The 23,460-nt window shown below is 43.3% G+C and overlaps 2 protein-coding genes across 3 annotated transcripts; both read left to right on the top strand.

The window, feature by feature from the left end:
• The first annotated feature begins 5,242 nt into the window (after positions 1-5,242).
• LOC118313158 (myeloid-associated differentiation marker-like protein 2) lies at positions 5,243-9,687 on the top strand. The gene is made up of 2 exons (XM_035638466.2): positions 5,243-6,757; positions 6,950-9,687. Exons 1-2 carry the CDS (start codon positions 6,477-6,479, stop codon positions 7,599-7,601), a joined length of 933 nt encoding a protein of 310 aa, XP_035494359.1. The 5' UTR covers positions 5,243-6,476; the 3' UTR covers positions 7,602-9,687.
• A 4,569-nt stretch (positions 9,688-14,256) lies between these two features.
• Positions 14,257-19,896, top strand: pycr1b (pyrroline-5-carboxylate reductase 1b). Of its 2 annotated transcripts, XM_035637888.2 has the most exons (10): positions 14,257-14,420; positions 14,783-14,886; positions 14,990-15,094; positions 15,308-15,378; positions 15,544-15,723; positions 15,909-16,016; positions 16,213-16,326; positions 16,782-16,874; positions 17,700-17,863; positions 18,533-19,896. In XM_035637888.2, the coding sequence occupies exons 3-10, from the start codon at positions 15,028-15,030 to the stop codon at positions 18,708-18,710; spliced, it is 975 nt and encodes a 324-aa protein (XP_035493781.1). In that variant the 5' UTR covers positions 14,257-14,420; positions 14,783-14,886; positions 14,990-15,027; the 3' UTR covers positions 18,711-19,896. The 2 variants fall into 2 exon arrangements, with proteins under 2 accessions (XP_035493781.1, XP_035493782.1); XM_035637889.2 differs by lacking the exon at positions 14,783-14,886.
• Positions 19,897-23,460: the final 3,564 nt, after the last annotated feature.

Here is a 23,460-nt window from a genome sequence, read left to right as displayed (position 1 = left end):
TCACGCAGCCTCTGACTCTCGCATGCCCCGACTTCTCTGAGCACCTAAAGGTAACAGTAAACGAGCAGCACGCGGCCATATTTTCACATATCACCATCGCACACACTCGCCACACATTCCTGCCCCCTCATTCACTCTTTTAATTCAGAGGAACTTCAAAAAGAGGCCAAACACAGAGGGGAGCAGGACTCTCTCTCTCTCTCTCTCTCTCTCTCTCTCTCTCTCTCTCTCTCTCTCTCTCTCTCTCTCTCTCTCTCTCTCTCTCTCTCTCTCTCTCTCTCTCTCTCTCTCTCTCTCTCTCTCTCTCTCTCTCTGTCTCTCTGTGTGTGTGTGTGTGGGGGGGGGGGGGGGGGGGGGGGCGGTATAAGGGAGGAGTACATTCCATCCACTTATCACACACTCTGTCTCCCTCTTGCAAATTAATTACTTCCAACTGTCCCCAGAGCCTTTGATGCCAAATAAAGCGATGGGCACTAACACAGGCCATTTATAGAGCTGGTGTTGGTTTTGTGTCAGTGAGGGAAGTTTAATCCACCTTAAACTTTACTCTCAATTCTGCCTTCACCCCATATAACTGTAACACAGAGGCACTGTCTTGGAGATAATAAGTTTTGATTATTCCTACCTCAAAACTATTTATTTGAAGTCAAAATTTTGAAGTAACTGCATGCTCATATTGGCTAAATTGCTAAGTTGGACATGCAAAGACCAGCCTGCAATGAGAAGCTGTGGTGTGTGAGCACGTGGGGCCCTGGTGTGTTTTGAGCTGCTCTGCCACAGTGGAGCCTCCTGGTGGCAGCTGCAGCAATGACAAGTGCCGTGGAGAGTGAGCAGTTAGGAGAGCAGACAGACAGGACCATGATTGACACAAACGAATAGTAACAAAGTGATCGATCAGTTTATTCCCTCTGTGCCATTTTTCCCGGTGCGGGTTGCATTAATTGAATTATGTGTGTCCTGTAGGGAACGCCTGCCATGATCGTTAAGCATCTAGTAAACTGTTGATGTCATAGTAACCGTTCTCACCAAGTCATTTTGAAAGAGCAGCGGCCAGGTCCATACTCACAACCACATACAACCAGGCCAGACAGGGCAGGGAAAACCCTGGGTTGGCAATTTCACAGCAACAAACCCATCCTAATCCCAAGAGATTCAAATATCATCAGTATCCTGCTATACACACAGTACACCAACCCCCAAAATACAGGCTAACAGCTAGTCCAGGGGTCATATACTACTTCTCAGAGATTCTGGAGAAGACCCTGACTCACCCGCACTGTGAGTTTTGTCGATTCTCTCTGTGGGTCTTAACCACAGGGACCAGGACCCCAAGAGGAGATCAGTAAAACAGCTGTGGTCACTGAATAGGAGAGTTAGTTTTGTCTCTCCTAATGCTGAAATACAGGATTTTTTCGTCCCGTACCCACAGAACAACAACACAACTTTTTTAAACATCGTGGCCCCTGAAGACATCTCCTCTGCAGGGCTCGATATAGTACTGAGTACCAAGTGTCTGTTGTTTAGGTGTTGCAGTGTGTCTAATTTCACACAATCTTTAAAGTCTCATTAAAAAAATCTGTGCAGGATATGTATTAATAAAGGAAACAGAAGTTTATTACCTCCGCAAAGGAGGTTATGTCTGTCTGTTTGTTTCTTTATTGGCAGGATTACACAAAAACTACTGAACCGATTTCCACGCAACTTTGTGGAAGGATGAGATGTTGGCCGTTGCTGCAGATCCAGACAATCTGGATCTGCAATCATCTCTTTCTTTAACATTGGGAGATAGGGCGTTAAAAAAACAAAAATATATATATATTTTTAAATTAATTTAATGAAGATCATTAATAATCAATCAATTTTCAACTTCAAAAGTAAAGCCCACATTTGAAATGATTAGTGTATAATATTTCTGTAACTTTGCTTCCACCTGGTGGTTTGAAATGAATACAGACTGCTGCCACAGTAATTGAATGTATCTGGTGCTCTTGTTATGCACAGAATATCAACTATATGTGCTGCTTTTTATTCATCTACATAAACGACATGAACTTCCATCCGTGTGTCTTCATACTGTATCTCTGACCCCGTAACCATCGGCTTCATTTGTAGTGAATCTTCCTCTTTGTTGTTTCACAAATCTCAAACTGTAGTTTTCAACTCTCTCCACTCTCCCTGTTAACATTTTTCACCTGGAACTGGTCTGGTGTGATTAGGATTTCAAAAGAAAAGAATTCACATACAAAAAAAAAAGTGTTCACAATTCTGAAACTGTGACCTGAGTCCGCTTTAATGTCCAGGTTTGACAAGCACAATTGTGTCTTTTTTAATATCATTGTTTTCTGTGAAGAAAAAAAATGCATGTATTTATTCCCACATGTATTTCTTCATGTATATTTATTTCCTCACCAAACTTTTAGAGCACACAGTCAGTGCAGACTAGACGCCCTGTGACATTATTCAGATGTGGCTGTTCTGCCTCTTTTATTTTCTGTCAGTGTGAACTGTACCTGCAGGCAGAGACAGAGACCAGAGGACAGATTATCAAAAGCAGCGTGCAGAGGCCATCTACCGTTCAGAAGAACAGCGGGAGGACAGTTAATGTACACGGATATGAAGCTACGAGCTGACTATTGTAAAATAAGTCACTGCTGCTGTGATTTTATCAGCATGAAGGTAATGATGTGTAAACCGATGTCCTGCTTTAAGCTGTGTGACTGTTTACAGGTACGTTATAATACCTACAACAAAGTAGTTCAGTTTCACAATCAGTTTTTATCAGTGATGCAATTAGAAGACCAGTGGGCAGTGGGGTGAAGGATCAGCTTTACTTCCACACCAAGAAAACAGGGAATCCAGTGAGCTGCATCTTATTTGTGCACACTTTTCCAACCAGTCTGTGCTCCCAGCAGCATTACCACGTACCGGTAGTGTCACTTTCACGAAAAGAAAAACGAACATTTTGACGTTTAGTGTGATGTTTTTTTAAGCATGTTTCAGATTTTGTTATATTTAATCTGTGACACTTACCATATGCACTCAGACAGATGCTGCACCAGCGCTGTATCCTGTCGTCAGCGTGTGCTACGCTATTAAAATGATTAAGTATCAAACTTTTAAGCACGGGTGAATGTTACTGACTAGCAAAATTATGAAATAATCATAACTTCACAATTATAGGAGGGATTCAGGTCAGCAAAATAATTACAGCTCTGCTCATTGAATTGTACATCCAATGATAGACTACCGAAAAAATAGCAGTGACACAACTCGATTAATATGAAGACATTTGATAAAGCATCTACAAGAAAAAATAAATACAAGTAGAACAGAGTAAGAGCACTCGGCTGTTGAATAAGTGAACTTGAAATGTGCAGGACACTTTTGTTCATGCTGTCAATAATTGTTTCCTTTTCTGTGTGTGCTCGTTTAGAGCTTAGCAAAAAATCTAAAGAACAAGAGAGTAAATAGGATAAAATAGCTGGTGAATAATCGAGTAAATGATGTTAAATAAATAAGAAAAGTGTATTGTATGTAAGCCAGCGGATAACATCCATCATCTCCTTGTATCACAATCTTCTGCGGGGAAACCTTGGGTCCGTGCATTCATCTGGGTGTGGACACAACCCACCCAAACATTGTTGCAGATTTTAACGTGTTTCTCTTCCATCCCTGGCTCCTCTTTCCACAGCCACCCCACTGAACCCTGTGCGTGCATACCAAGGCCAGATCGCTTTCTGTAAGTCCTGGCAGGTCCGACCAGGACCTGGTCCTCGCCGCAGAACCTCCAACATTTCATGCCAGGGCTGGATTCATTCTTGGCTTCTCTTGTCTACAGGGTTGAAGTTTGCTTGGGCAAGACTTTGAACTAAAAACTGCCCCCAGTGGTTAGGCCAGTGCCTTGCATGGTTCCCCTGGTGATTCCCTCTCGGCCTGTCAGGTTCTGTGCTGCTCTCGTCCCTGCTTCTCTTTTGTGCCGAGCCGAGGCCTGAGTATGAGGGAGCAGACTCTTCCAACCTTTCAGACGCTGGGAGCAGACCTCCTTCTGGTTGTTCCACTTGCTGCTCAAGAAGCTCCTGCTGAGAAGCAGCAGCGGGAGGAAAAACTTGCAGGAAAAGCCAACGGGAGCAGCGAGAGGAACTCCGGCAGTAACAAGAGGGTGCAATTGTCCCTGTTGGGGGCTGCATGTTGTAACAATGTTAGATGAGGGGCGCTGAATGATCATTTTCATTTCATTTTCAGTCATGGTGCTTTAACCCGAATCACTGCTGATGCCGTCAGACCAGTCCCTATAATCATCTTCATCATCTTCATCTTCATCCTCCTCATCACTCTGCATTAGCTGATGACCGTCTTCCTCATCAGATGAGGTACAGATTTGGAGATTATCCTTGACATCATCCGCAATCCTCATCAATTCAGGGAAAGGCCATCTTCTGCAGGACGTTCAATTTTGGAGTTTGTTTGCACCAGGTAAGATGATGGTAGGTTACAGAGGAAGAGGTTCAAATATCTGACAACTCTGATTTCAAGTCATAGTATATCTCATTATAAAATATTTAGGATTTAATAAGCGACGATCAAAACTCAAATTATCATATAACTGTACATGTACAAGATGTGTTATGAAGCCACCAACACTCAAGAGGTGATGACATTTTTACATTAATACCAAAAATATTTCAGTTCTGCAAAATGTATTATTTTGAATATAATGAGAATAATTTTATGCTACATTCATCTCAGACATAACAAAAACAACCCCAGCTTACTTTGTCACTGGACAAAAACTTTTTCACAAAGATGGAAATTTAGATAAAATACCTGTATTACAAGTATACACAAACAGTCACTGATGTATTTTAAATGTATTTTACTTTTGTATGTATATATGTATCTATGTATGTATGTATGTACTCTGACAGCACATTCAATTCAAACTACTTTATTTATCCATAAGGAACTTCATATCTGTAAAAGCATTGGTGCATATCGAGAGCAATTGGCAGTGGTAAGCTTATAAAAGTAAAACATAAAAAACAATATACACAGTAGTGTAACTGAGTAGCGTTAAAATAAATGGATCAACCATTAATGAGTCTGATGGACGTGGGCACAAAGCTTGACATGGTTCTCACTCTGGTCATGTCACTGAACATGTCTATATTCAGTGTAGCCTCATTATCTTATATTGATCCTGATCTGTGCTCCCAGTCTGTCTAATGTGCGGAGGGATTTTCTTGAAAGCACGGGGTCAGACATGTCACCTCATTCCACAGGGTCTGTAATGTGTCTGCATGCCCCGACTCCACGCCCAACCACATGTACACGTCCCTCCAACACTGGTGACGAGGGCCCAACCCTGAATAACTTCCATTCTGGTCCGGCTGACAGGAAGCGCCCCCTCCTCACAGCACAGGGAGGGACAGTGAAGACGGAGAAAGTGTGTGTGTGAGAGAAAGTAGGAGGATGAGAGCTGATATCGGAGGCGAGTCGATGGTGTCTTAGGCTGACACGTGTTCGTACAACAGGAGATACAGACCGTATCTGGACAAATGATCTTTGAAGATTCATTCGGAGATCCCGAGTCTGGACCGGAGTCAGGATTTCATTTGAAGCGCCCGTCGGAGCAGGTTCTGACGTGGCTTCGTAGGAGTTAACTACAAGACTCAACTCGACTGACAACCTCTGGACAAACACCGTGGACTTAAAGGATCTACAGCTTTTCATCAATTCAGCAGCTAGAATCAGCCTGGAGTTCCAGCTGTGGTCTTCCGTGGTCTGCTGGCTGCAGGGTATCTGTGAACGATGTGTCAAGTGTGATCTCTCGGGCTGACAGGTGAGTGCATGTGCCCGCCTCACAAAGAGAGATTTCTCTTTCCCTGTGTCTCACATACTTTACTCTGAATCAGAGAGTCCCCACAAGGTCAGTAAACACAGCAGAGGTACTCTGCCGGGGGCGACAGCAACACAAGAAGTCAAGTGACTGAGCATCCAGAGATCCCTCGACCTGAGCGTCAAAGACACTGGAAACCTCGACATTGTCCGAGCGGAGAGGCGGAGACGTTCGTGTGCGACCGGGGGAGAAGCTTGACTTTGGTTTATTCCCAGGACTATTACAGTCTTGTGACTTCATCTGAAGGGTGACTGAGCAAAACTGAAAGACGAGATCACAGACAGGCTGAAGCTGCGAGAGGCTGCTGCGTGGGAGAAGTGAGGTCAAAAGGAGCCGGGGATAACTTTGAAATCTATCAGTTCTTTAGGGTCTGAGATTCATTTATATGGTTTAGCTGCTTCAGCTTGACTGACGTCATCAAGACGCCGGAGAAGATCAGAGGATTTTGCCTAAAACCTGAAACTTTGAACTGGTTGGACTCCGAACTCCACATCATCCTCTGCTGTGCTACTACTGGACACTCAGAAAGGAGTCACCTCTTGAGGATCTCACTGTAGAACTCTCCTGCACCCACCCGGTCATGGATTCTCCGGGTGGTCCGTACCTCAACAGGAAGGCCCTCTGCTCACCCCTGGGTGCTGCCCGACTCTGTCAGTTGGCTATGGGCTGTGCTGTGATTGCCATGGTAACCCACAGCGCTGGCTACAGCGGTTCGCATGGCGTGTTCTGCATGGCGGCGTGGTGCTTCTGCTTCGCCATGTCCGTGGTGGTGTTCTTTCTGGATGCCACGCGTCTGCACAGCTGCCTCCCCGTGTCCTGGGACAACCTGACGGTCACGTGTGCCGCCTTCGCGACGCTCATGTAAGTCACGTGTTCGGGTGCGCCTCACGATGCCTATTTGAGGTTGCGGCGTTCAGTTGTGTTGTCAACATAGGAAGTAATTAAATGTGTAATTGCTGTCACTGTGTTAACAGTGGAAAACAAATAATTTCCCTGGTTTGATGAGGATATATATTCTTGATGGCGTCACGTTTTTTCTGTCCTCCCCTGCAGGTATGTGACAGCCTCCGTGGTCTACCCACTCTTCTTTGTTCGAATCGAGTGCCCCTACGCCGGCTGTCATGTCCGAGATTTCCGCATCGCTGTCACCGTCTGCTCCATCCTGGGCACTCTGGCCTACGGAGCCGAGGTGGCTTTGTGCCGAGCCAGGCCGGGCCAGGCTGTCGTGGGCTACATGGCCACCGTCTCGGGCCTCCTCAAAGTCGTGCAGGGCTTTGTTGCCTGCATCATCTTCGGAGCTCTGGCCAATGGGAGCGAGTACTCCCGATATGCCGCAACAATCTACTGCGTTGTCGTCTACGTTCTCTGCTTCGCTCTGACTGCACTGGTGGTCATAATGACCGTGTGCGGCCGGACCAAAGCGCTGCGCTGCATGCCCTTTGACCGCTTTGCGGTGGTGTGCACCCTCCTGGAAGTTCTGCTCTACCTGAGTGCATCGGTGGTGTGGCCGGTGTTCTGCTTTGACACTAAATATGGGTCCCCCGGGAGACCGTCGTCGTGTCCGAGGGGGAGGTGTCCGTGGGATAGCAAGGTTGTGGTGGCAGTGTTTTCTTTCGTCAACTTTGGACTGTACTTGGTGGACCTCATCTACTCCCAGAGGATCAGATTTGTTTCCTCGCGTGTGCCCACTAACGCACGGGTGTAGCACCACGTGGAACCATCATCTGACATCGCTGGCTTCACCAGTTTAAGTTATTCATACGCTTCAATTTTTGTGATTTTTGTGAGTGCATTTATTTGGTGTTGAAAAAGAGAAATGGACATGAGGCCCAGGACATCACTGGTACTGCACGTGGTATGCCACTGAGGCCCCCAGACACCCAAAATTAAATCTGAAAGTACTGTGGAATGTGAACAATGAATTTTACCATTACGACCCCTCTGCCGCACCCCATTGAGGTGACACCTCATCCCTCGAGCTGACCCCTTCTGCCCTCTGAGTTATTTGGGGGAGCAGGCACCCTCAACAAAACAACCAGGGCCCAATCCTCATCAAACATGACACTGTCTTTGTTCTTGGCCCGTGGCACAACACACAATTACCTGCCATTCATACTGCATTTCCATTCAAATAACACATAAAAGTCTTAAATATAAATAGCAAATCTGACATTGGCACCTGTGGCATCCCTGCCATCTGCAAACCCCACACCAGCGATCTACGGACCCTCCCCAAGCTGCCAAAAATACACATGAGCTGTCTGCGCTCATACTGAAGCTGTGAGGCAGCACTTATTAGAGGCTGGCGTCTTTAGAGCCTCTCTATGAAATGCTTTATCCAGTCAATGATAAAGAGAAACACCTTTATCAAAAACCAAACATCTCTCCAATGCTCAGATGACCTGCAGTTTGTGGTGACCGAGTTTGAAAACACAGCAACATTCACAATTGCACAATTTAGAACATGGTTAGTGTGACCCAGGAACGTTTTCACCAAAGATGGTAAATATGACCTGACGTGTCCTTGACTAACAGATCTGATGCCAAAAGGGTTTTTTTCTTTCCATTTCCTACATTTACACTGGCAGTTGAAAATGATCTGTGTGGTTTAGGGATATTGTCTAGTCTAGTCAAGTGTATTGTCACACAAATGGGTGAAATTAGTAATGTGTCACAGTCATAACCCTGCAGAGATTTATCACAATGATTCTACACTTTTGTGTCAGAGTTTCTGCTTTAATTCTTCTTCATTTTTTTTATCTTTGCGGCACGCAACTCACCCATCACACCCTACAACCTGTAGCTGTTTTTGTTGAAAATGCTTTCGTAAATCGACTGTGCACTACCCCTGCTCATCACCAAACAGATAACGTTTAAAAGACTAGCTGGTGAACAGAAGAATTTAGCAGCAGAGGTACAACTGAGCTACGCCCAAAGTTCATCTGAGTATGCAGACGTTCATTTGTTCAGTGTAACGCACAACCTGTGTGATGACGGGCGGAGGTTCATAAACGAGATTCTTCACTGCAGGGTTTTTCTGTTTGTATGCAGCAGGTGCAGTTAGTTCGTGGTGTGTCTTGTGGGTATGCTTCACTTTTTCACGGTCACTTGCATCACTTCTGCCAAGTTCAGGTTCAGGGCACGATGTCTAGTCAATCTGAGTGCATGACCCAACAGACCATCAAGCTGGTCCTCCATCATAAATTTGCGAGACAGTGTGACTTTCTATCCTGTTATTGGAGCAGGAGAGACAGGGGCCTCTCTGGCTTGTCCCCAGAAATAAAACAGAAGAGGGGATCTGATCGCTCACTCCATCTTTGTTCTCTTACCCTTGATTTCTCTCTCTCTCTCTCTCTCTCTCCCTCTCTCTTTAATTCCATCTGCAACAACAGACAGTCACCTCCTCCTCTGTTTCCTCTCCATCCTTCATTCCTCACCGCTTTGATCTTTGGTCATCGCTCTTATCCAGGATCAATGTGTTCCCGTCACATCTGCGAGTGCTATGGATGTATTATATTAAGTCCTCGGGAGCCACTTGGGCCTCAGCATACATCTACCGAACCCGTCTCGGTGCTCAACAGCAAATCCAGCACCAGGTGGCTCCTCTCGTATCCGAATCTGTGTTGAGACCACAGAAAGCGTCACAGTGTGTCTCCGCGTGATTAGGGCCATCGTGACAGTTTTTGTGCATTATGTACATACAGAAAGAGCAGATGAGCAGTTTATAAGTGGATTAATGTAAACTGTTGTTTTTTTGCAGCAATAAATAACTTTGAGTTATTGAATTTTTACATATTGTGTGTGTGTTTCTCTGTTTTTCAAGCATATTAATCAGAAAAATCCTACAGAATTGTTTTTTATTGACAATCCCTCTGAGGCAGCATTGGTCCACCTGCACTCTTCTCCTGACTAACATTTCCGGAACGAGATGTAACATCAGTGGAATGTGACGCCACAGAGCAATCTGTAGCTCCATTAAGGCCTGAGCTCTCCCTACTCCCTCCGCAGATCCCCATTTAGCAGCTGTTCCATGTCTGGCACTCATTTTACTTTTCACTCCCTGTGGGCCTCTGTCTTAAACATAGCTGTGTTTCCACACACACACACACACACACACACACACACACACACACAGCCCGCGGTGTATGAACTCTTCTGACAGAGATGAGCTGCGACAGGTGTCCATCATGACCGTCCCCTCCTGATTGCAGCCGTGGTAACGCGGAGGGACAGGGGACGGCTGGCTCTCTGTCCTGACTAATCTCTGATGGCACACGTTGCTGATGTCAGCTTTCCCCCCGCAGCTCTTGACTCTTGCTCTGCCAAATATTGTGTGAGACATCTTTGGTCCCAGAGGATTCGAATCTATGCCGCGGCTCTGCCCGTTCGGCCTCCTGCAGGAAGCTACTGTCATTTTGGAAGCAAGCACAGTGGTTGATGTGTAACATCTACAACAGGGCTTTACATTTTGAATGAACAGGAGTGATAAACAAAATATTCCCAACATCTAGAAATAGAATACATTTACATAATATAATACATCATTTTTATTTGTCCAACCCTTGTAAACGCAGCCCGTGCGATTCCACCTGATCCACTGATGGTGTTCCAGAGAAAAGAGACTAAATAAAATTATTAAAAATACAATGAGACTTTATCAGCTTGTGTTTTTTCCCTCTTGTTAAGTAAGATGTATAGCAACACCTTAAACTGAAAAAGCTTAGGTTAATACTAGACTTCACTTTTTGTGAAGAAATGCAGGCAGCTACTTCTCCCTTTTGAGTATTTCTCTGTTTGCCTGTATCGTTTCATTGTCTATTCTAAACACTGGTATTTTGTGGAAAGCATATAACTGATGAATATATTTAGAAAACGAAACGTAAGGCGATTTGAACTGCTTACTCAGAGGATTTATTTTCCCCCCCAGTAGACACACACACACACAATGTCCCTTCAAACACTTTTCCACTAAAAGGTCAAAGTTAAGAGATGAGCAGCCTGGCAACCGTTTGGTACTTAGTTACCATGATGGTGGACACCAGTGAAGAGTCAACAAATATCTCCCTGCGACATCAGAGTTCTGGCCTCCTCTGCCTTCTGGCCACCTCGACATGGTGAAAGACCAGAGAACATTGTGATGACAGGCGTTGTTGTTTGACTGAACCGAGGACAGAAATACAGAACAAGTATTACTTAGTCTTCAGCGTCTCTCCTGCTGCAGCTTCCTGTGGGATTTTCAATCTGATTTGTCAGCGAGATGTTGTGATATGCTCTGGGAAATCCTTTATTAGTTTTGGGTTAGACATAACATTGGAAGCTGACACTACGCTGGATGCCTTAACTTCTTTGCTGTCATTTCTTTTGTATTCTGTCTTTGTCATTCTTGTCTCAGACTGCAGGAGGGAGACGTGCGCTTTGGAAAGATTTTCCGTCTTTCTGAGTTATTAAATATGCACATCCTATCTCATTCAACAAGACTGCCTCTCTCTCTCTCTCCTCTCTCTCTCGTGGATTTTCTGAGGCACTTTCTCGTTCTTATACACCAAGACACAACAAAAACGCAGCTCAGGGGTCCTAATCACTGCCAGCAACAAATTGCTGTGAACGCTTCACCAGGATCTGCTTGTCGCCGTGTGCCCAGACGAAAAATAAAAGAAAAAAAGGCAAAACACACATTTTGGAGTTCCGGTATTTTTTAATAAACCTCTTGAGGTTTTGTCAAAAAAAGAAAGAGGGAATGAGTGTTGTCACGCCTCAGCACACATGCCGAAACTGAGTGATAGATAGAACAGAGGCAGGCAGTGGTAAATTGACTTTCTTTCTCTCTCTCTCTCTCTCTCTCTGTGTGAGTGTGTGTGTGTGTGTGTGTGTGTGTGTGTGTGTGTGTGTGTGTGTGTGTGTGTGTGTGTGTGTGCGTGCGTCTGACTGAGTTGTAGTGAAACATCACGGCTTGTTTGAGATTAGGTTTGGAAAACAGTTTTGTGGGTAATTGCTCCACAAACCGATGCACCAGGGGCAAAGGGTGCGATGCTTCGACACTTACATCTCCTTGGTGTTGTTTTGGGGTTTTTACTGACTCAAAGAGAAGTAGAACATTTGCATTTACACACATGAAATTACTCTTGATTGATTTTTGATATATTTTCAGAGATTTTGTATTATACGTTCATAAGACCAGAGGACTCAAACGTGATAAACTATTAGTATTTTTAAGTCAGAATCAAATCCCCCTCCCTCTCTCTCTTCTTTCCCATTCCACACTTACAGTTTGAACTGTCTGTAATGTAATGTTCCTGTATGTAAAAAACGAAGCTAAAATAACCCTGAATAACGACATCCCTATATCATATGGGTCATTTTGTCAGAATTAACACAGACGAGATTATAGCACTGTTTTCACAGTATAATCCATCTCTATTGTATAACTTGCAGTGTGGAGAAGGCTTTGAATTGGCATTCTCACAATTATTAAGCTAAGATTGACAGGTCACACAGTTCCATAATGAATCATATATTATAGAAATGCTGGCAATTACCTTGGGCAAAATAGATGTCTATTATAAGGTGTTTGTGTATATACACCTGTAGAGAAATTACTGATGATATATATCACTTTGTCTGAAGACGAACTATATCCTAACAGCTGTAGCTGCTGAAGCTCAACCTTAGGCCATGTATTCTGCTCTATACATAGACAGGAGCACATGCAGTCCATCCGGCTGCCCTGCAGCACTGTGAGAAAATAAATGGAATGTGGTCCCTCAGAGGAGACACGCAGTACCTCTCATGGAGTGTAAATTTAGTCTGGCATGGCAGAGAAACATGAAAGTCAGAGGCAGGCAGATTGACAAGAGGAGGGCCAGTCCTGTCAGCATGTGCAGAGGGCAGATTTAAGCATCAAAATGACAGTAACAGGACAAGTTCAGTGATAATTTTGAGAATATCCATTGCAAAGGGATAGAAGGCCTAACTGTAGTCAAATACCATGGCTCATAGGCTAGATTATTTCTAGCCTACCATCCAACTCTGCTTTTATTCAGGTTCTGTCAAATCTAAGGGAAAGCACTCGTCTGCGGTCCTCTGTTAGAATAACAATCCTTCGTTCAAATTAAGGTCCCTCAAATATCACAAGCTTCTTCTGGTCCCATGAAATGTTTTGGCAATTCAGATCTCAATGCATTTGCATTCAAAATGATCCACACTGAACATGGATCCAGATCATTCCTGTAAAAGGAATTTCTTTTGCAGGAATGTGGGAATGTAATACAATGTTGCCTGTGCAAAACCACAAGAAGAAGAGGCGATTAATTCTGGTGTCACAAAAACAACATCTATATAAATATGAGGCAGCATGACTTCATAGGATATTACAAGACAAAACATAAACCAACAGCATATTAAAATGTAAGTGCTCTAACTTGCCGTCATATTAGGCACATTTACGTCAATGTAGTAGCCTAACATGGAGAAACTCCACATAATGTATCTGTTAAAAAAGCCTATACCTTTCAAATTTCACCATGACGTCTTAAAACTACTCAGTGGTGTGTAATAAAAAGTTGAGTAAAACAGATTATGCACAGGTAAAATAATTTCTAGATTATTTATAAATCAATGTACTCAAATATAGTACTAGAGTCAATATACTTACTTTCCACCACAAAGCCGGTCCATATTGTATTTCGACTTGTGAATCTCAGGTTGTGCACTCACATCTTTGATGATTTATTCATCGATGTTTGAATAACTGCTAGTACTTTGGGTTACTTATGTGCACCAACTTGTGTTATCTTATTGCAGTTTTCAGAGCGCAATAGATTTATTTATAGATTTTATATATATATATATATAAACATTCTTTTTTTTATCTGACTGTTTAGAAACTCTTGCTTGGACATTTTGATTGCATCTTATTGATTCAATTGTAGAGTACATTTTTGTGGTGAACAATGTAAATAATTGTATGTGTACGTGTTGACATAACTGATGTGAGTTATTGTTGGATAGTCTGTATGTGTATGGACCTATGGACATTGTAGCAATGGTTTGCACATAGGTGTCTTTAAAAGTCAGAGCAACAGCACCTGGGTTTTTCGCATGTAAATTATCTCTGTTAAGGTCGAGTCTCTCTGTTGACTCAGTCAGAGGTGGGGTGAATTGATGCTGTCAGTCATGGCTCTGCCCATATAAACATGACCTACTTTGAAGTTCCTTTATTTGACCTGTATTTGTCCAGGCAGCTTAAACCAAGAGAACTGATGCAACCAGGAAGACGGGCAGCAAACCCCGCCTGGATTCGTTTTTCTAGTCTCTCATTGGTCAGACTCTCAAACTGTCTCTGTCCTGATTGGCCGTTGCCGCATTTCGTTACAAGCCTCGCGCCGCGCTGAAGCTGAGTAGAAAGGAAGCCACGTTGACACAGAACGTTGTGTTTTACGGTGGAGTTTTCGTTCCTCTGGCACCGGGTGGTAACGGTCTCCTCGTCTGCTCACTCAGGAGCCTCGACTGAAACATCCAGAGGAAGGTAAATATCACCGTGTGTTGGTCGTTTTTGTCGTATTTCCCATCTAGCAGAGCCGCTAGCCGAGCGCAGGTGGACGTTAGCTAGCTAGGAGATGCCATCATCGGTCATTGGATCAACTTAACGGCTGGTTAGCAAACTTAAGACACAAAATCAAAATGGCAACTCAACAGTGAAACACAGTTCAAATCCTAATATTACACTGATGCCGGTCGGTAGAGTTACACACTGGGTCGTCTCACTAAGAGCAAAATCCCAGATTCGATGTCCTCAGGTGACACTTGAGGAGTGTGTCTATTCACATGGAGTCTGACAGCTCTTGTGTCACATGTCGCTTTAATACGACGTTTCTTCTAAATGTAAAGCTGACAACTGTGAATCGGTGCCAGAGGAGGTGTTTCATCAGCCTTTGGACCTGATCCAGGACTCTCCTCTAGGTCACGTCATCAGCAGAGCCCGTCTCTTTGTGGTAATAGGTTCACACTGGACACACGCAGGTAGCTCAGAAGTTTGGTCCGTGGAAATGACTGAATGACTTTCCATTACGGCTGTCTTTTTTTGTCCTGTTTTAGTTTTTTTTCAGGACAGAGAAGCCACATCCTCTGACAGGATGAGTGTCGGATTCATCGGAGCAGGCCAGCTGGCTCATGCCCTGGTGAGGGGCTTCACAGCTGCAGGTGAGGACAGGGCAGCGAATCCAACGTCACTGATGCCAAACAATGAAGCCATATCAAATGTCTTTGACAGTCACATCTTTACACTACTCGTAAAATTAGGCCTGTAGAGCTGCCCTGGTAGACCCATTACTTCTACACATATACTATACAAATATGTGTGATTTCGCCATCGCAGTGTACATCCTCATGCCTCACTCTCCACTTCCTCTTCAGGTGTGATTGCTACACAAAGGATTACAGCTAGCTGCCCAGATACAGACCTGCCCACAGTGTCAGGGCTGAGGGTGAGAAAACACGAGTGTGTGTGTGTGTTTGTGTGTGTGTCTGAGAGTTATAACGTGTGCATGTTGCTGTAATAACACCTATTTGCCTTCTTCCCTGTTTTTTTTCCCTCAATGCCTCTTAACATCTGCTGTCTCTCCCCCTTTCTTTTTCTTCTTCTTCTACAGAAAATGGGGGTGAACCTGACAACAAGCAACAAAGAGACCGTCAGCAAGAGCGATGTGCTCTTCCTGGCTGTGAAGCCCCACATCATCCCCTTCGTTCTGGATGAGATTGGGCCCGACATCGAGGACCGTCATCTCATTGTGTCCTGTGCTGCAGGCGTTACCATCAGCTCCATAGAGAAGGTCTGACTACGTCACTGTTTCCTTCTGTAGTATGCTGAAGTTTCTTGAGCACTTTCATCTACTTTCTGTCTTGACTTTGATTTAATTACGTTGTTATGGTATTAATCCAAAAGTATTAAGTGTTTTACATTCCGCCGTCTCGTCTTCATACCTATCCTCTTTTTACATTCCTGTCATTTTAACAGAAACTGCTTCAGTACCGCACAAATCCTAAAGTCATGAGGTGTATGACAAATACTCCGGTGGTGGTGAGAGAGGGAGCCACAGTGTACGCCACTGGGACACATGCAGAGGTAAAAGGAGAAGGATGGTGGGATATGGATACAAGAGTTAAATGGTCTATGAATCTATTAATAGAAAGGAATTACAGTTGATTGTCATTCCAGTGTGTGGTAGTTTTCTGTGTCTACTGTATATGTAGTTTTACCTGCAGAATGAAATACCTGCTTTAATTAAAATTTGTCAATAAGCATTTTGTCCTCCTTCCAGGTGGAAGATGGCAAGTTACTGGAGCAGCTGATGGCCAGTGTAGGATTCTGCACGGAGGTGGAGGAGGACCTCATTGATGCTGTCACCGGTCTGAGTGGCAGTGGACCAGCCTACGTAAGTGATCTGTGTTTCTGTCAGAGTCGGCAGAACAGTACACAAAGTTAATGGATCCACTCTGAAAGTGTCGAAGAGAGAGATAGAAAATTATGCCAATGGTCATTGCTATAAGTTGCATATATTTTAGTATTTTTAAATTAATGATTACCTTTTTTTGTGTTAATTAAACAACAATTAATTTAGGGTTTTTACCCAGCAGTCAGCACCTCGCTGCCTGTCACTTAAAACCATCACTCTGTTGCTCAGTGGTCGGTAATATGTTTTTAGAGGTTTTGGGGCTTGAGACTTAGACACAGGACAGCAGTAAAGAGGTTGACAATAACCTGTGCTCTGTAAAAATACATTGAAAAGAAAACACAAATTTGTCACACTTGATGATGAATGGCTGTAAGTTTTGTGAAGATTTGTGACGCCATTATTGCTTTTAAAAGGAGAAAATGTTTGCTTAACAGGCGTTCACGGCCCTGGATGCTCTCGCAGATGGAGGAGTGAAGATGGGTCTGCCCCGGAGACTGGCTGTCAGACTTGGAGCTCAAGCCCTATTGGTTTGTGTTTGTGTGTGTGTGTGTGTGTGTGTGTGTGTGTGTGTGTGTGTGTGTGTGTGTGTGTGTGTGTGTGTGTGTGTGTGTGTGTGTGTGTGTGTGTGTGTGTGTGTGTGTGTGTGTGTGTGTGTGTGTGTGTGTGTGTGTGTGTGTGTGTGAGAGAGATTACCGACTTTAATTCACTAAAAGTGACAAAACAATGGGGGAAAATAGCTGCAGGTTATTCAGTTTATATTCTCTGTTTCTACTTGAGTAATAAAGGTAGACATTATGCAGGTGTGTTAATACAGACCATGATTGGTGCTCATTTTTTTTGTCAAAATAGATCAAAGTGTATTTGTAAATGTGGCAGCTGCTTCATAGCCTTGGACCCAGAAAATTCCTGGAGCTCATTTCTTTTTGCTCTGCCAGAATACAGTCTGCATCCCCTCCATTGGGAAGTGATTCCCCTCCGGCAGAAAAACTTGCCAGTCCAATCACAACCGATTATCTGACAATGGGCAGAGTTTATACCACGACGTGGAAAGAAGCGACTTTTGTAAACAGCCAAGATGGCTGCAGCTGATGAACGAGCATTTGACTAAAAGTACTCGATATTTTCACTTTTTTTTTGCCCATAGTAGGCCAACATGCTACCTGAAAAATCTTGACATTAGCTTGGATTTGATTCCACGGGTGAACTTTTTTCTACGTTACAATACTCGCATTATGATGACTGCTGAGGGTGGATGCTGTGTTAGCAATCCTTGACTATGCAGAAGTAAACGATAAGTTGTCCTTCATACAAAATCTTCTGCCATTTCCTCCCATGTCCCTGTTTCTCATCAGGGAGCAGCTAAGATGTTGTTGGACTCGGAGCAGCACCCTGGCCAGCTGAAGGACAATGTGTGCTCACCAGGGGGCGCCACCATCCATGCCCTGCACGTCATGGAGAGCGGCGGCTTCCGCAGCCTCCTGATCAACGCGGTGGAGGCTTCATGCATCAGGACACGGTGAGACATTTGCAACAGGAAATGCAAATCACACATGTCTGTCATCACTATCCCAAAATTTTAATGACCACAGCAATTTGAGTCACTTTTTTGTCTATAAAATGTAAAAAAAATACACTTTCCCGGTGCCAAGATCGAGGTCTTCACATTTAAAAAGATGAGACCGCCTTTTGACATTTTTTAGGATTAGTGATAATTGTAAACTATGCATTCTGACACAATATGAACTGTACTTGTTACTGTACTTAGTAAACTTTTCATGTATCTGTACTTAACTTAAGTTGTTTTAGTTGTGTTTACTTTGGACTTTTACTACACTTCATTTTTGTCTGTTTATTTGTAATTTTACTTAAGTACAGTGTTTGTGTACTTCACTGATTTTAGTATTTAACTTAAAAGACCACGACGGACTTAAAATATACATTATATATATAAAAAACATGTTATATTTCCCAATCATGTGTTTGATTTAAAATTCACGCCAAACAAAAGCATGCAATTCTCTCTGGATCCTGCTTCTATGTCAAGTAAACCTGCTCTGATATTAACACTCAGGACTGTTGCAATCTTCTTGCTTTTCATTGGTAAAATTGAAGGAAACATGCTACGCACTCACACCTCTTCATTTGCACTGTACACCTGACGCTGGGCTTCCCATACCTCCCACAGGGAGCTGCAGTACCTGGCAGACCAAGAGCGTATATCTCCAGCAGCCATTAAGAAAACCACACTGGACCAGGTGCTCCAGCAGCCTGGAGTCACAGTCAGCGGCGTGGCTAATGGGAACGGCCGGTCAGGGCTCAGCCTGTTCAACAATCGCGGACCTGGGGTCAAGAAGAAGAACTGAGGACACAGAGCGGCAGACACACACACATACACACACACACACACACACACACACACACACACACTCACACTCACACACACAAACAAACAAACATGTTACAGGTTTAAGTGTGGAAAAACACAACATATTCTGTTCAGCCATATAATTGAAAAACAACGACTCAGGACTTGTCTTGAAATCACATCCAAATTTTTTGGCCAAATCATCTATTCATACTTGAATGACAAGCGGACTGTGGACCTGATGGTGTCATCTGCACACACCCCAGGTGCATTCTGGGTGCATTTCTCACAGTTCTAGCCTTATATTGTGATGCCGGGTAACTGTGTACAAGAAACACACTGAATAGCAAAAGTGCATTTACAATTTATTATCTGGGCAGTTGGGTGGTAATGACCCATCATGGGATCTTGGTACACACCAGGCAGCAGATGGCTGCTGGGAACCATCAAGCTGTTAATGTATGTCTTTTATGTCTTTCATCTAAAAAAAAAAGAAAAATGATGAAGCAACAATGTTAGTTCTCATGTACCCTTTCTTTGTTAGTTGAAATAGTTACATTTGTTCAGCCAACAGTTTATGCTGTTAAAGACTGAATACTGGTTTAGTTAAGTTGTAATAAATTAATTTTTTTTGTTCTTTTTCATTGTCATATAAAACACTAATGGTCCTCATGGATAAAATAGCCTCCCTGTGTGTAATATTGGGGTTTTTAGTACATTAAGAATATTGTGCCTTCATCCCATAGCTTAAATGTCATTCCAAGCTTGAAGACACATCTGATGTCAACAGTTTTCCACAGATCCCCCGGTTCACTTTGTTAGTTTTTGTTAGGCTTAATGTTATTGTGGGTCTCGAACCCCACATCGTGAACTGTTGTATTGAATTATAAGATGTTTGACACCATGAGGGGACTTGATTTCCGTCATAAGGGAACGTGATGTTATGACCGCGAAAGTGCTACGAGAAAGTTTGATTGAATAAAACAGCTCACCGAAGAATATTTAAATATGGTTTTGGAAGCACAACAACAGCCACCAATCCGTCCTAATTGTGTATTTTGTATCATTCTGTATATTTCTTATCCCCACAATGTTACGATGTTATGTATGCTTTTGTTGGTCATATCCATCACTGTATTGGTTTGCCAGTCCATAAGACAATATTAAAGAAGCAGTATCAAATATCTTTGTTCCGAAGCTAGTTTGTCCTGAATTTACTCTTGAAGATCTGCACTGATTCTCCCTGGTTGCTTTTAAAAGATTACGTGTCCTCTTCCATTTGATTGTCTCCTTTTGGTTTCCCATGTTTTTGTAGTAGGTGTGTTTCTTTCTGCTGACCAGACTGTTCTTTCAGTGAAGTCATTAAGATGCAACCTGGCCTGCAGATGGTGCTGTGTGATCACGGACCATCTGAACATCCACTAAGATCAAGTTACACTTCAAACAGCTGCCAGTTGAGGATTGGCCCCCTGGTTTAACATCAAATGTAACTATACCACCTCACTTATTGGTTGACAGCATTACACGTAGAGCTACGGTTACATGTTTCACCTGCTGCACGTGATCATCCGAAACCTGCTGCAGTCTTATGTGGTCCCCTGGCCTCTTCACTTCATCCAAATATCAGACTTTGCATACGCCATAAATAATAGTTTTAAGGTGTTTTTCCTCACTGGCCTGGAGATGCATTGTGATTGGCTGTTCTAAGAGGAAACACAGTCCAATTTTAGAAGCTTTCTGTCAGCAGGACATACAACCAGTGTGTGATCCTGGCTTTCCCTTGAGATCCCTTCTCCTCCTCTTCCTCAGAGTTGTTCATGTCAATATTAAGAAGTGTAGAAACACAGGGGTGCAGTCAATAGTGAACCTTCATCTCCGTAAAAGTTCCCCATTAAAATACTAGTATACTGCATTTCATGTCTTAAGTATTAGCACATACATCCCCTTAAAGTGCCCTTAGAGTTGTTTTTCGACACAAAAATGCCCCTGTGGTGGATACAAAAAAATCATAAATTACATTATTTAGTTTAATGTTAATACATCAATGCGCAAGTGTTCAAGTGGCTGCTCTATTGAACAACATGGGCTCCGACATCTGAAACGTGACAAGCCACCCTGGGTAGACGCTGCTCTTTTCTCAAGAATCACACGTTGTTTGATTTTTGCACGTAAAATCCTCATCTGAAAATCTCATCCAGTGACTACAACTCATGAATGTAGCAGCGAAGAAGCATAAAACGAAGTTTGAAACTGTATTCAAGCAAAGTATACTTTCTACCACTGACTGCTGTGAGCTTAGCAATGAAACATCAGTGGGCAGTGAATCAGCGGTGGTGGTAAAGGGCTGAACAAGTGGTTACATTTGAGGATATATTAAGACTCGGTAGCTGCCGCAAGACTGGAAGTCTGTTAAATACTTGGGCCCGTTCCTGCGCCGCGGGCTGCCACACTTTGGAAGAACAGATGCCAGTCTGTGTCGGAATGAGATAGGCCTGTGGATCTGTTCAGGCAGCACAAAGGTGCATAATGGTGAAAGTAAAGATGATGGAAGGAAAGTGGTGGTTTGTGAAGAGCCATGTCGTCATTATAATTGAACAATTTATACAGTAGCCGTTGTGGGATTAGTATATTTTTGTTAAACTAACACACACCAGTGTCCCCTGATTAAACTGCGACCGGCGTGCTCTTGGTGCTGTTTATTTGTGCGTGCAATGGTTTTTTCTCCGCCACTGGAGTGTCTTGGTAATCCCTCTTTTATGCCAAAAGGTTATTCTCCGCTTGCTCCTGTCGCTCACCGTTAAGATTAGCCATTTCCCGGAGAGACTTCCATTTGCCTCTCATTATTAGACTTCTGTTGCCTTTTCGTCGGACGGGCAGCGTTAGGTGCCTCTCTTCCACCCAAGGTGAGGAGGCTGTGCTCTGTGTCAATCATCTCGACACGGGCAGAGCGTCTAAGATGGCAGTTCAGTGGCGGATAATCCTTGAGTTATAAAGTTTGGACTGTGTGTGAGTGTGTGTGTGTGTGTGTTTGTAAGAGGGAGAGCATGTGCAAAATCCAGCCCAGCATGGGATTTCTGTCCACAGGTAGGCCAGATGCTACCTGTCATCTCCATTCAATCAATGTAATCACTGACCTTTGCAGTAACGTGGTTGTTTGCATATGGAATCAAGGCCAGGAGGAAGGAGAGACTGAAGAGATGGAAGGGCTTTTTCTTTCTCTCCTCCATCACCACCTCCACCAGACGTCCACCTCTTCCTCTCAAGAGGAAGAGGTGGACAGTGAAAAACCTGCCGAGGCAGTGATGCACAGAGGTGTTTGTTTAGGTGTTTTTTATCCATGTTCCCGTCTCACTGTTTGTGCACTGCAGTGTTGTGGGTGTGTGTGTGCGTGTGTGTTTGTGTGGGTGTGTGTGTGTGTGTGTGTGCATGTGTGTGCGTGTGTGTGTGTGTGTGTGTGTGTGTGTGTGTGTGTGTGTGTGTGTGTGTGTGTGTGTGTGATAGAGACGGTGTGTGAGAGAGTGTGTGAGCGACGGTGTGTGAGAGTGTGTCTGACCTGTGTACAACAGTGATCTCTGGGCTGATACAGTATCGGGTTGATGCAGCTGTCTGGTGAAACGGTTGCAGAAAAGAGGAAGCTCTCACTGTTACCATACAGTCAGTTAATCTATAGTATGTGTGGCCGTCTCTGAAGACAACGTGCAGTGTTACAGGTCTCAAGGGTTCTACCGATGCTTATCATGGGAACGAGACATACACAGGTGGGCACAGTGGCTTCAGAAAGTATTCAGACCACTTCACCTTTTGCACAATTTATTGTGTTGTAGATTTGATTTTAGATGGAGATAACTGCCATTTTTCATCCATCAGTCAAAACTCAGTAACCCGTAATGACAAAGTTCTGCAAATATTTTAAAAATCTGAAAATGACTTGGAAGGTTTCAGGCCCATAATTGAGTGTTTTGTTGGAGCGCCTTTGGCAAATCTATCTATTTGTAATTAAATCTGCACCCTCCGGATTTAAATTTTCATAGAGCAAACTCAAATTACTTTTTCAAATCTATAAATCAACCCTTGAATAGAGCTCAGATAAATGTAGATGACTAAAACATAGATTATTTTTCTTTTGAAATGTTGTGGAACATGATGTGATGTTGCAAGAAAATGTAAATACTCAATGCAAACACTTGAGTAAACGTAGTTAGTTACTTTCCACAACATCACTGTTTCTGACAACAGTTTTTGGGGATTTGCTTCAGTCAGTGCACACGGTGTGACGGAGGAAGTGATCTGACTGCTGTAAAAGTAGTAATAACACACAGTAGAAATGCTAATAATTAATAATAATGGATTATAATTATTGATGCAATTGATTGTACATCACCTAAATGTTTTGCCTGAAGTTGAGGTTTATTATAACAACTTTGCATGCTTGTTATTTATATGCATTGATGGTCTGAATCTCTTAATTAGAAAACTAAAGCTGTCAGATGACTTTTAGTATTTGTCAGTTAAGAAACTCAAATTCTACTTCTGTGTTTCCAAGTAGCAATTTCATCAATGCCTACAAACTACCAGCAGAGCAGGTGTATTTCCACAATATATGCAGGGTGCTAAAGTTTTGCACTCAATCTGCCAGAATGTGCTGATAAACTGGAGGTCCTATGGATGAAAAAAAGGCTTTTTGGGGGAGAAACTGCAATCAAGATGCTGAAAACAGATTGAAAACTGTTTAAAATCTAATCCTAAAC

The sequence above is a fragment of the Scophthalmus maximus genome, chromosome 8 (assembly GCF_022379125.1).
Source record: "Scophthalmus maximus strain ysfricsl-2021 chromosome 8, ASM2237912v1, whole genome shotgun sequence".
Taxonomy (NCBI): domain Eukaryota; kingdom Metazoa; phylum Chordata; class Actinopteri; order Pleuronectiformes; family Scophthalmidae; genus Scophthalmus; species Scophthalmus maximus.
This window is presented reverse-complemented; position numbering and strand designations above follow the sequence as displayed.